The sequence below is a fragment of the Halichoeres trimaculatus genome, unplaced genomic scaffold (genome assembly GCF_033239565.1).
Source record: "Halichoeres trimaculatus isolate MK-OKI-2021-1 unplaced genomic scaffold, fHalTri1.1 fHalTri1_scaffold_21, whole genome shotgun sequence".
Classification (NCBI taxonomy): Eukaryota; Metazoa; Chordata; class Actinopteri; order Labriformes; family Labridae; genus Halichoeres; species Halichoeres trimaculatus.
Genome location: NW_027437199.1, coordinates 6,348,887 through 6,362,074, shown reverse-complemented (window position 1 = coordinate 6,362,074; position 13,188 = coordinate 6,348,887). Strand labels below are relative to the sequence as shown.

Genomic DNA, 13,188 nt, shown 5'->3' with positions numbered 1-13,188 from the left:
ATCAGCATGGACAGAGCCTCTGAAAGCAGCCAGACAGGATGTCCATCAGTGTATTGACACATTGATGAGGCAGATGAAGGCCTCAGCATCACAGCTCTCTCTTTGACTGTTTCTATAGAAAAAAACTCCCCCTGTCTCCAGACCAAGGTCATAATAGTTAACTAAAACAAAACTAAAAAGGAAAACTAAAATTTAAAATACATTGCAGTTAACTCAAACTAATAAAAACTAGAAAAGAAAACAAAAACGATAAGTAAACTAATACTGTATCTTGTGTTCACAAAACTAACTGAAACTAACCAAAATTAAAGACAATATTCCTTTAGTTATAGTTTTTGACAATATTAATAGTCTTTAGGATTTAAATTAATCTGACACATTTTCCCAACCAATTTTACGACAGTTTTCGGCAGTTGTCAGCGCTGTACAGCACCATCACAGCGACGTACTGGGACGTGCTTGTTTACTGCACTGACTGGCTGTGTGCTGTGCTGCAACGAAACATAGAGGAGCAATGAATTAGAGCATCTGTAATAGTTTAATTTCATGTGAGTCTGACTTTATTGTTACAGAGTCCAAGTTTCTGATTATTAAAGCTCATATTATATTGTTTTATATAATTTATGTTTTTATATTTTTTATTTAATGCATGTTAACATTATTTTATATAATTAATGTTTATATTTTTATATTAAGTTTATATTATTTTCTTGTGTTTAAGGCAGCAGCCAACATTTCGGTATCAACATTGACTGAGCAGTGAGCACTATTTTTAACTGGAAAATAAACTTTACTACAAAATATTTACTCTGACCTTTTTGAATCCTGCACCTGGTTAATAAGGTATGAAAAAAATAAAACTAAACTAAAACTAAGCCTTGTTGCAAAAATTAAAATTAAATAAAAACTAGAATGTCTGCTCTACAACTAATTAAAACTAAACTGTAACAGAAAAAAAACATCAAAACTAAACTATAATGACAAATCCTAAACTATTTTAACCTTGCTCCAGACAATGCACCTGCATCCCTGAAACAGTAGCACCCCTGTGCAGGTGAAGCACACACCCCATCATGTGGGGCTACGCTGCTGCCAGGTCTCCAGTGATCTCACTTGTGTGGTACCTGGACCCACAGAGACCCACTGATAAAGCCTTGCAGCTCACAGGTCCAACATGGTCACATGGTATCCCAGCTGGGAGCAGGAGCCAGGGCTCAGGTGACCTGTTTTTGTGCTGCTAGCTGGGCCGTAACAGATCCCTCTTTAAACTAGTGAGCTGCCTCACTGACAGGTGGCTTTATAGCTGCTGCAGCCCTGCAGCCCTGCTGCACCTCCCTAACCTGCTTCCTGTTGCCGTGCCTGCGTTACAATAGTCTTCATGGGCAGCAGCACGGGGCAGGATGGAGATGAAAAACAAGGGGATGTGCCATCAATGTTGGTGATGTAACGGCCCTGCCGTCCAGGCATGAAATTGATCCTCGAACGCTGCTGTAATGGGACCTGAGTGGCTCTTACTGTTATTTTGACAGAGCCATGTCGCCTCACGCCATGCACACGAGGAGGCCACATTTTTAGATAACTGCACATTGCATACTCCAAACGCTGTAATTAGCTGCCAGCTGCATGTGTGCCTGCTTGTCTTTCTCTGATGCACAGATAGAGATGCAGCTTCACGCCTTTCTGTTCGTTTAATGAAGTTTGGGCTAATGTTTTAAAGTAACTCACCTTCAACCACACAGAGCCCGGCTGTGATACGTTACAAGCAACAGCAAGAGGGAGACGAGGAGATTGTTGCCCGGGGGTTCTCCTGAACAGACATTACTCAGACTACAGGAGGGCTGCCCCAGCTTACTGCCAGATCTCTTTTCCTACTGACTTTAACTCGCTCGCTCCCTCGCCGACTGAACTGAGCCCAGAGGAAATTGCTTTCATTTTTTTGCCCCTGGGAGGCTGTATTCGGACTATATGACTCACGTCTTATCACATCCAACTGTTTCTAACGGCACAGTCTACATGCAGATACGGCGTGTGTCTTTTTGATGTGGTTGGAAATGTGAACATGGAATGCAGCACTTTAATCTTGACCTGAAGAAAGAAAAGTGTGTGTAGTACTCACCCTGCACTGATGTTATGAATGCTGTCGTTGTTGTTTGGCCTGGCTGGGGTTAAACCATTCACAACACATGAACAAACACATAAAGGGAGGAGTACTACTGAACTGAGCTGTTTTAAATGGACTCAGATTTTGATTGGCTTGGTGTGCAGCCCTGTCCTTCTCTGTAAGCATCCAGCAGTTTCTGTTATTTGCAGTTATTGCTCGATTTATTACCTGAGACAGGTGTTGTGTTTCGGAGCTGATATCCAGAGAAACTTGTGGACTTTTCTCAGGCTGATTTCTACATGTAATGAATTAGTAAAGAGTAGAGATGCACCGATCCAACTTTTCTGTTCCCGATACGATACTGATACCTGGGCTTCGGGTATCAACCAATATCGATTCTGATCCAATACCAGTGTTAAATAATAATCTGCATGCTCTACTGTGGGATAAGACTGGTAATGTTTTGGGTAAAAGACAAAAATGAGTACATATGGGATTACTGAGGTTGACATTTATTTAAACTATAAGTGTAAATGTTTAACAGCTGTTTTGTTAAAATAATGCTTCAGAGTTTAAAGAAATAACTGTTTGATTTTAAAATTTTACACCCCATAGACTAAAACATAGTTTAGCCTTAGTGCAGATTGTGCATCCCTAGTCTGCAGCCCTGTCCTTCTCTGCTAGCATCCAGCAGTAGGGATGGGTACCTTTCACATGTCAACCATTACGGTACCGATTTCTGGTACCTAGCAATTGATACCAGTACTCAACAGTACCAATTTTCGGTACTTTTTTGTTTTTATGAGGTAAAAATCATAAATTTGTTTAATAAGTGAATCTAATTCTTTTTTATTTAACATATTTATTCTTCAATATATAACCTTGTAATGCTGTGTTCATGTCCAGCATGGAAAATCACCTACTCTTCCACTCCCTCACAGTCACAAGGATGTATTTAGGTACCTAAACATGGTAACTTTTGATTTGACATGAATCGATACCTGGTATTTTTGACAGAATTCGGTCAGTACCTATAAAAGTACCTAATTCAGTGCCAATTAGAGCCTGACTGATTAATCGGTCGGGCTGATTTATCGGTCCGATTATGCCTGTTTTAACATCGTGTTAGTTGCTTTTTTTGTGAGATAAACAGAGATAAATGCTACTGTTATTTCACACGTCCACCATTATCTAATGTAAGACTATAATACAGAGTTGTAACGTTGTGTAAGTTGCTTATTGTGTGTTTACAGTTTGACTTTTTTTTATACTTACTGTGTTTAAAGTTTGACTTATTTATTTAAGGTTTTTACAGTTAGACTTCTTTATTTATTGTGTTTACAGCTTGTTCTTATTTATCATTGGTTTACGCCACAGTTCTTATGTTGACAGTTTTATAATTAAAGTTTCTTGTTTTAATTTAATAGTGTTCTGTCTCTGTCTTGAATCAAATGGGTATTATAATAATTTGTGATTATATACAGTATATATCCTGTGTATATCAATGAATTTATCATATATATCAGCTGATATATTGGATATCGGCTTTTTTTGCCTCCAGTATCAGTATCGGCATCTGCCCCAAAAATCCCATATCGGTCGGGCTCTAGTACCCATCCCTATCCAGCAGTTTCTGTTATTTGCAGTTATCGCTCAATTTGTTACCTTGAACTCCTCTTCTTCACTGATATGAACAGGCTTAGTGTTTTTGGAGCCGATATCCGGAGAAACTTGTGAACTTTTCTCCCTGTATGTAATAAATAAGTAAAGAGGTATTCTGAGAAAACAGATCCCACTTTTCGGCTTCTACATTCATGTCAGGATTTCTGCTTCTCCTAAGTGGACTGAGCTTTACAGTCTGCTGAGGTATCAGCTTCCTCTCACGACAACACACTACCTAGTGTGGCCGCAGAAACTGCCCGCATCGATTCTCACATCCATATTTCCCGCTGTATTGATGTGTGACCTTACCTTCGGAGCTGCTGTGCAGAGAGAGGGCGTGCTGCGGGCGCCCTGATTGGTCAGAAACAGAACAGATGTAACGTGTCCCACTGTGGGTACAGGAATAAAGAAGGCCAGGCCTGCATTCCATGTGGGTCACACTTCCTGTGTTTGTATGACTTTAAATGAGTTTGTTGTAGTTTATGAGCTGAGTCACTGCAGCCAGCTCCAGGGATGGTGTGAAGTCACATCAGCTCGGTGAGGGGAGGCTGTGGGATTCAGCCGGATTCCCTCATTTTACTCTTGCTCCTCCTACTTATCGGAAAAGCATAATCTGCTGAGACTTGGCTGTGAACACAAGAAGAGAAAACACTTCCACACAGAGCAGCAGTGATAAACCGAAGAGAGCGGAAAGCTGTTGTCTGCAGCGACAGGGTTTGAGTGTAATATGCTGTGGGTTTTCCCTCAGACTCGAGCTGCGTTCGCTCTTAAAAGGAGAGTTATTCCCCAACACAATGACGTGACTGTGTCCCCTTGCTGAGGGAGGGAAGGAGGAGAAACTGGGCTCTGCTGTGTGCTCCACTCTGCCACCCAGAGTCCACCAAGGGTCTCGGCAGTGTAGCGTCACCGTCTGACAGACCCCTGTACACCTCCCCCACCTCCATGCCCTCCCTCGGATACGGAGGGGGCTGTGGATGGTTTCTAAAGCTACCCTCAGCGCCTGAAATCTGTTCAGAGAGCGCGTGAAACAAGATGCACTCCTAACCCAAACCACTCCCATCCTTTTTTCACAGCTGTCCACTTCTCAAACGTTCCTCCCTCCCCAGCTCTCGGCCCTCGTGTGTTTCCATAACAGCACAGGATTTGGCTAAAGGTGGCTTTAAACGGTCTCTCTTGTAATTAAACTGCGTCTGTGTGTGTTCGGCACTCCCCTTCCCCTTCGCTCTGCGTTACTGTCTCAGGTTTATTTAGGAAATGCACAGAGGAGGGAGAGAAATCCGGCTGGGCAGGGTGACTGGGCACAGGAAAGGGGGGGTGATGTGTTTTTTCTCTCTCTATCTCTCTTTTTCCTTTCTTTGGCTGCGTTTCTGCAGGCTGACGGACAGCCCTGCTGGAGGAAGTAGGAGGAGCAAGCGAGGCAGTCGCAGCAGCTCAGATTTAGTCAGGAATGCTGCTGTACTGTACTTGTTTTTCTTTTTTTCCAGCCACCTCTGTCGTTCCTGACCGTGTCTGCCGTGCATGTATGTTTGCTCTCCTTGTAGGGAGGAACGTTTGAAAGGACAGGGCGAGGGGTTATCTGTGTGTGTGTGTGTGTGTGTGTGTGTGTGTGTGTGTGTGTGTGTGTGTGTGTGTGTGTGTGTGTGTGTGTGTGTGTGTGTGTGTGTGTGTGGAGGTGGAAGGGGGGGTTATGTGTGGACATGAGTGTGTGTGTGTCCACATTCCTTAGTAGTGACAGCAGGATTCCCCGGGTAAAGTGGAGACAAACGTTGTGGAGCAGGGACAGACGAACGCTGAAGTTGGAGGGTGGAAAGAAAAGTGTCCCCGCTGAATATTGTAGCGTCATGTGTTGTGATTCTGTACCAGGACTCCTTAAACTGAGCATTTATGCCTAATGAATGATCAGAGACTGTGTAACAGCTCAGAGGAATAACACTTAAAAGGGACAAACACAATAACACAGGCTCATTAAACTAAGTCCTGATATGGATCCCAAAGTCCTGTGAATACACAGACCTGTTGGAGGAGCCCCTGTTCACTGTGGGTGATACAAAGGAGGGGAAACATTTCAAAACTAAGGATGCTCCGATACTAATTGGTAGTATCGGTATCATTTTTTTTTGTTTGTTTTTTTTAACCAGTGCTCTTGGCTACTTAAGAATATTTTTGATGGTTAACATTTAAATATTTCATAGTTTAGATAAATATTAACTTCAGTAATTCCAGATACTCGTTTTTTGCCTTTTACCTAGGGATGCACAATATATCGGTATCAATATCAGTATCGGCCGATATTTGCTCATTGGCTGCCGGTATTTCCAGAGCATCTTGAACAATCTTTCAAGACCCAAATAATCTTGTTTTCTCCGACTATGTAAACACCAAAACTACCTAAGAAGAGTGGACTATCTTCTTTCATGTTTCTCTTCCTGTTTTTGATCCAAAAAAACAGACAAAACATACATTTTTTTGGTCACGTACATCTAGGGCTCTCCATCCTTGGATCCTCTCCATGGTCATCTTTTTTTTTTCAAGATTGTGCCACAATTTCTCTCTGAACTACCTTGACACATCATCTCAGATGTTTGTTTTTTTTTAACCAGTATCAATATCAGTAAATATCAGTAAATATCGGCCGTAACAACAATATCAATATCGGTATCAGCCAAAATTTTCTAGGGATGCACGATATTATCGGCACAATATGGGTATCGGCTGATAAAAGCTTAAAAAACACGTCTATATGCACAGCCGATAAGGTGCTATTCAGTTACAATTATTATTATTTACCATCTGGAAAATAAGCTCCTTAAATAAAATGTAGCTCTTCATTTATTTGCACTGCAGAGCTCTGTGTCTGTCTCCAGGTTGTTACAGTAGCTCTAAAATAATCAAATGCAACTTGGTTATGTTTAAAAATGTATTGTACATTCAAAGTTCATGTGATCTAAAGAAATTATTTTTCGGTATTTCAATACTGAATGTCTTGAGTTTGAAAAAATAATACATTTCTTATTAATGGTAAAATCAAATGTTTTTTACCTTGTTTTATGTTAGTTTCTTAAACAAATAAGACCGTCACAATAAGAGTAACATAGAAATTCCAGTACAGGATAGAGGGGTTTCAAAATATATCGGCATATCGGATATAGGCAAAAATCCAATATCGTGCATCCTTCAAATTTTCACATCTGTGCTTCCTTACTTTTCCCAAATTATTACCAGTTTTATCCCACAGTAGGGCATGCAGGTTATTATTTAACACTGGTATCAGATCGGTATCGGTATCAGTCAATACCAAAGCCCAGGTATTGGTACCAGGACCAGAAAAGTTGGACCAGAGCATCCCTATTCAAAACAAGAAGAATCCAAATAAACTAAGTATGAAAACATGCCCCTGCCTGTGATCTAGTCCCTCTGTTGAATCTGGTCACTACACACAGACCAGGACAGGGTTTGGAGCGTGATCCTGTGAGTGTCTGTGGCTGACACACAGACTCAGAGGGGTCTTCCTCCTATTAATTAGGCCCTGAGCTGACAGCTGCCATGTCTAGGCCTCTCTCTAGTCCCGCTGGCTCACCCAGTGAATTGGAGTAAATTAGTACCTGAATTACTCTCACGGCTGTTGGAAATGACTCCTCCTCCTGCGTGTCTCCCTGACTCTCCTCGCTTTGACAGCTAATGACATACACCTTTCCTGGAGAGAGTGAGGCGAGGGTTGTGGAGGACATGCCCAGGCTGGAAACCTCAGAGGCATGCAGAGGCAGGTCCCCGTGTGATGGTGTGTCATTGCTGTCTGAATGTGTGCCCCCTGTGCTCCATACATGACATAGCGGTGCTCTCTCTAGTCCACACCTTGAGCTAGGGTTGGAGTCTTTGTTGTGCCCCGAGCAGGCGGAGGTGTGACCTCCAGCCTGTTTCGTCTCGACATCTGTCCCTCCCTTTAATCCCGCTTATCAACCGAGCTCTGTGTCAGGGGCAGCCGCGCTGACACATATGCTCCCGTCTGGATTCACATCAGCCGTGTTTTATGTGTGAGGCTCCTGCAGTCACTGAAGAGGCTCTACATTCATTTTCTGACACCTCACTTTGTAAATAATTGATGTAAGAGGAGCTTTTTTCCACGTTAAGCTCCTCACAGCTGCAGTGAAACGCTCCAGCATCAATGAAACGTATGTTTGTGCAGCACAGGGGTGAGAGCGCTCAGAATAGAGCAGCCAAAGGGGGAAAAATGGCCTCTGAGTCTGTGTGTTGTTGCGTTTTTTGCCTCCCTCTTCTCATGGCGGCCGGCTGCTCTGTGTTCTCTTGCTCCCCTTTGTGGGAGCTTCCTCGCAGTGCAGCAGCCTTCTGCATTTCCGGCAGACAGTGTGTAGAGGTCGCTTTGGCGCAGTTCACAGCAGCGGCTCAGGCTTCACCTCACAACATCGTGCCCTCTCGGTTTTTATCAGTCAATACCTCATGTTGGAGGGTGTTTGTCAGAGGGGAAATTCCTGTCAAACACTGCTCTGAAAGAATGAATCATGCTGAAACGTGTGCTGGAAAAACCCTGTTTTCACTATGATTTGTAATTCCTCAGAAGCTGCAGCAGCCAAAAGCTTTGTTCTGTGTCTGAAATGAATTACACGCTGATACTGTTTGACAATCACTTCATCCTTCCTCACATGCTAACAGATTTCTTTCCCTTGTTTCCCTCTCTACATGTTCAGGCCTTGTGGATGCACTTAGATGTCTGCAATGACTGCTGTGGCTGGCATGCCTCAGTGTTTTGGACTCCCATTCTCTGGACTCAGTAGGACAAGAACTGATCAGCAGAGAACGTCATGAGCATAGTCATCCCAGTAGGGGTGGACACAGCAGACACCTCATACCTGGACATGGCTGCGGGCTCAGAGTGAGTAACACCAAACACACCTTAGTGTGCCTCCTCACTCCCTCATTTCCTTCCCTTATGCATTCGTCTTCACCATATTTAGCTCCTCTCAGTTTCACTCCTTTCTCTCACCTGTTTGCTCATCTCTCAGTGTCATCTCTCATATTTGTGTGAAAGGATGTCTCCGTCACCCTATCATCTGTACGTGCCCACACTCTCCCTCTGTGATCTCTCAGGAAGTCATTTGTCATCTTTTTCAAGGATCAAGGTTTGAGTCAGTTCCCCCCTCTCTCACATGTGTTCACTGCACTGAGCGCCATAAAGCAGAAATGGTGCATTGTGCCATGGCAACACGCTTCAAGTTGCCCCGCCTCTCAGTTCCTACAGTCTCGTCAAGGACGTTACCGCGGCGTTTTCTGGTCAAATAAATGAAGCAAGAGGTTCTGGTATGACTAAAGAACAACACACGTCATCAACTTCTGGAGAGTCTGTCTCTTTAAGAGCGAGGGCCCTCCTCCTCCACATCTGAGCCCTGACAGCTTGTGTTGCCATGGTATCTGCCCCTCGCAACCCCCTCTCTCTCTCCTCTGCACTGCGCAGGGCCTGTTGCCATGGTCACTGGCCTGAGTGACAGGTGGTCCTCGCATAGACAACAGTCCCACAGCGTCAGCCCCCCCCTCAGCGCTCTGCTGCCCCTGATGGCAGGAGCAAACCCTGACTCCCTCTTTGTCCTTCAGAGCTCTGCGTCCCATCGCTGGCTGCAGACTTATTCAAAGCAGATAACAAGCTGGAAAAGGGGCTTCCACCTGCTGCCGGACCAGAGGGATACACACACACACTCACACACACACACACACACACTGATTCTGGTACAGTGGGACAAACCAGCGTCGTGTCCTTTGTACATCCCCCCGTGGTCTGCAGCAGCGTGACCAGCTGTTGGCTGTGTGTGTGCGTGCGTGCGTGCGTGTCCGGGGTGACACACAGATCCTCGGCGTGCGCGCACACACTGACCGCATACGTAGCGTTGCCATGGCAGCAAGCAGGGAGCTCTTTAGGAGTGAAGGCGTTGCCTCTGGCTGTTCAGAGCTGTGTTTCTCTCTCCTGCTGCTGGTCGTCCATTCTCCGAGCGTCCACTCTGCACGCTCTGCCTCTCAGCAGGTGTTTGCATTTTAAAGGACATCTGTTCCAAGCTAAACACTCCTGACATTCAGCAGCTATAAATAGAAATTACCTTTCTGCTGACTTATTTTGAAATCGAAAGAGTCTCCTCTGACTTTCTCTCCTTTTCATGGCACATGACTGTTTGTGTGCAGCTCTCCTCTGACTCTCCTGATCCACCTCTCCCTCCCTCCCTCCTCTTCCCAGGAGTGGAGACATGAATGAAAGTCAGCCCCCAGCTATCCACACATACGTTCAAACACACTTGCTCTCTTTACAGCGCACAGGCTGTCTCACTTGTTTGCCTCCCGTCTGACTGTCACCGCCTCTTTCTCTGATTCAGGTCAAACTTAAAGAGAGGGAAAGTTCAACCAGCTAATTCTTATGAATAAGCCTGTCACGATAATCAATATAATCAATTAACCGAATGATAAATAAAAACGTCCTTGATAAACTGACACGTACATGCATGTTTGTTTTCTTCCTCTCTTCCGACCAAAGAGGCTGAATGAGAAGATGACTCCCATGCACCCCGATGTTATCTTTCCTAACATCGGGGTGCATAGGTTCTATAGCGGATTTAGCGGATTTATAGCGGAGTGAGCATTTGTCAAAAATGCGATCTTTGGGGTGAAGACGGGGCTGCTCGCGCGTACACACGGAGAGAGCTGAAGCAAGTGTCCTGAGGGGTAAGGAGGAAACACATGCTAATATGAGTGATGGCACGAAAGCCGCCTGCCACAGTCCCAGTGTGGGAATATTTTGTTATTTTTATCAGAATGAACAAAGTGTGAGCTCATGAACTCCAACGAGCTGATATGTCGCATTTGTTTGAAAATAGTGGCGACGAAGAAGAAGGAGGTGCAGCGGAGCCTTGTTCTTTGACAATCCGCTCTTACTGAGGCTTTTGGTCTGCAAAGTAAATAGAAATAAAAGCGCCAAATGGTGGGCGCGCAAAGACAGCTACATTGCCAAAGAAATGCAGCCCTTCAATACGGTTGAAAGTCAGAAATGTTAAAAATGTTTGACAGACAGTACGGATTGACTGGGAAAAAGTACATGTTACAAACAATTCAGGAACTGTATAAACTCCCTTTTATTTAGGCTATAGTTTTTGTTGTTGTGTTTTTTTTTTTTTTTGCAGTTTTGTTTTTTCTTTAGAGACAGGGTCTATGTTTTATTGTTTTTGATTAGTATTATTTTCATTGACATGTATTTTTTTCTAAAAAAGAGTCCATTTCATTTTTATTGTATTTTTTTCTCTTTCTTGTTTGTTAAATTTATTATATTTTTTATTTAATTTATTTTATTCAAAAGATCCTGACCTTTTAAATACTCTTCAGAAATTAAAGTTTCTTGCTTTTGATTTGGTGTACTCACTTTATTATCCCATTTATCATAATTACATCAATGAAAAAATTGAAAAAATCAAAATAATATTGACAATAATATATTTTATTGGCAATAATATTTTGGAACATTATCATTTAGCAAAATTTGTTATCGTTAAAGGCCTACTTATGAAGCTATAAAAAAAACCCACAACCAGTTCCTTAATGCAGGAACAATAAAGAGCAGACTTTGATCTGGTTAATCAATAACAGAGAAAGTTATTGAGTCTGGTTGCTCTTCCTCCAGTGTGGTATTAAATTATCTGGTCGTGAAGCCTCTTGCACACTTGGCTGATTTGACAAATTTGTCTGTGTGGCAGTTAATCTAGAGAGCACACACCTTAGCCTGGGTCCGCCTCCAGACCTCATGCATGCACTTACGTTTTCACTTTGACAGTGAACACTTGAGCAGCAGCACTCACAGGAAGTGTTGCACAGTTCTCTGTCAGCGTGCAACAAGAGAAATAAGACTGAGAAGGGCTCACACAGGTACCGTATCTACACTTTACCTCATGGCTAAGTTTACAGAGAAGGAATGGGAAGTTAAAGAGAAAGTGAGGGGAAGTTATTTTATTTTTTATCTAAAGTTTAGACTTTATTACATTCTCCTACTTTCGGATTCTACTTTAAAGAGACAGTCTGTATCTGTGTGGCAGTCAGAGGACTCTTAAACCTGTGTCATTAAGCCGAACCTGAAGAGTTTCACTTGGGCAAAAATGCGGCACAGCGTGTTCAGAGTCCATGTGGTCCTTGAGTTTTGTACCAATTGTACTCAAAGATTCCAGGTGTGCTAAACAAGCATCTCTTCACGTTTCTGCTTTGTTGAATCAAACGTGTTGGCTGTGATCCTCATGTACCTGTACAATCACGAAAAAGCTGTGACTGATCCATCTCTCAAGTTTCTGACCTTGGAGAAAATTTAAGAATGTGGTTTGAGAAAAAAAGGAAGGTTTTTGCCTGATTGAATCTCTGATAAACATAAAACATGACTGATCACATGAACAATCACCTCAAACTCTCTCTTTGTATCACTAATACCTCATACTCCTTCCCTCTCCCTCCTCACACCTGACTATCTCGTCTCGTGCCATCCGTTTGGCCGCTTTCCACTTCCCTGTTTGTAGTGACACCCACTCAGCAACTGAAGAGCAGTTTAATCTCTCTGAGGGTGGGTTGGGTCTCAGACTCCCAAAACAGGCTCTGTCATCCTGTGTGGAGTGGATCTACTGGTTTGGTATGAACAGGGTTTTTAAAAAGCAGCATGTTTTCGTGTGTGTGTGTGTGTGAGAGTCAGCAGGTTTGTAGTGAGTGTCTGCCTCTGTCGTAGATGTCCGCTCAGGGGTACAAACATAAGTTATTTTGACATGTTCCTGTTGGTTTGTCTGTCTTTGTTTTCTAGCAAAGATAATATGACAGCATGCTCAGTCAGCTTCTCAAAATCAGCTTTGAACAGCAAAATGATCAGAAATTATAAAAATGAAAGAGACAAATGAGGCAGAAAAACCTTAACTTCAGTCTTTGCTCAGGTTGGAGCTAGTTTTACTATATAACTCAAAAAGTAACTAACAGATCTTGATTAAATTTTCAGGAAATGTTCAAAATGGGATAAGGAAGAAGTGACTAAATTTTGGAGGTGATCTGGACCACCGTCTGGATCTAGGACTTTTTTAAAGGATTCTTTATCATTGTGAGATAGGGCCGTTTTCACCATATGTGTATATAACTCCACGATAAATGCATTGTTTTGCAAAACAATACAAGACAAGGTCAACATAATTCCTGACAGATGTAAAAGTACGATCCAGATCCTGGCAATATTCTGGATACTAAGATCTGGAATATAATATATGTACAGGGTCATCACAATTTTCAACACTGTCAGGAAACAAATTATCGTACTAACTTGCAACTAACACCAAATTGTAGCAGACAGTCTGCTGAAAGGGAGTATAACGTTAAAGTAGGACTAAAGTGTTGTTACAATCACAATATGTTTCTAATGTTAA

The 13,188-nt window shown here is 42.9% G+C and overlaps 1 protein-coding gene across 6 annotated transcripts in view; it reads left to right on the top strand.

Annotated features, from left to right (window-relative positions):
- Positions 1–13,188, top strand: part of kmt2e (lysine (K)-specific methyltransferase 2E) — a 33,201-nt gene that overhangs the window by 4,045 nt on the left and 15,968 nt on the right. For all 6 annotated transcript variants that reach the window (XM_074697966.1, XM_074697969.1, XM_074697965.1 and 3 more), the window contains exon 2: positions 8,467–8,651. In XM_074697966.1, coding sequence (XP_074554067.1) covers positions 8,581–8,651 — 71 coding nt within the window. In that variant the 5' untranslated portion in view covers positions 8,467–8,580. The remainder of the gene's footprint in view (positions 1–8,466; positions 8,652–13,188) is intronic.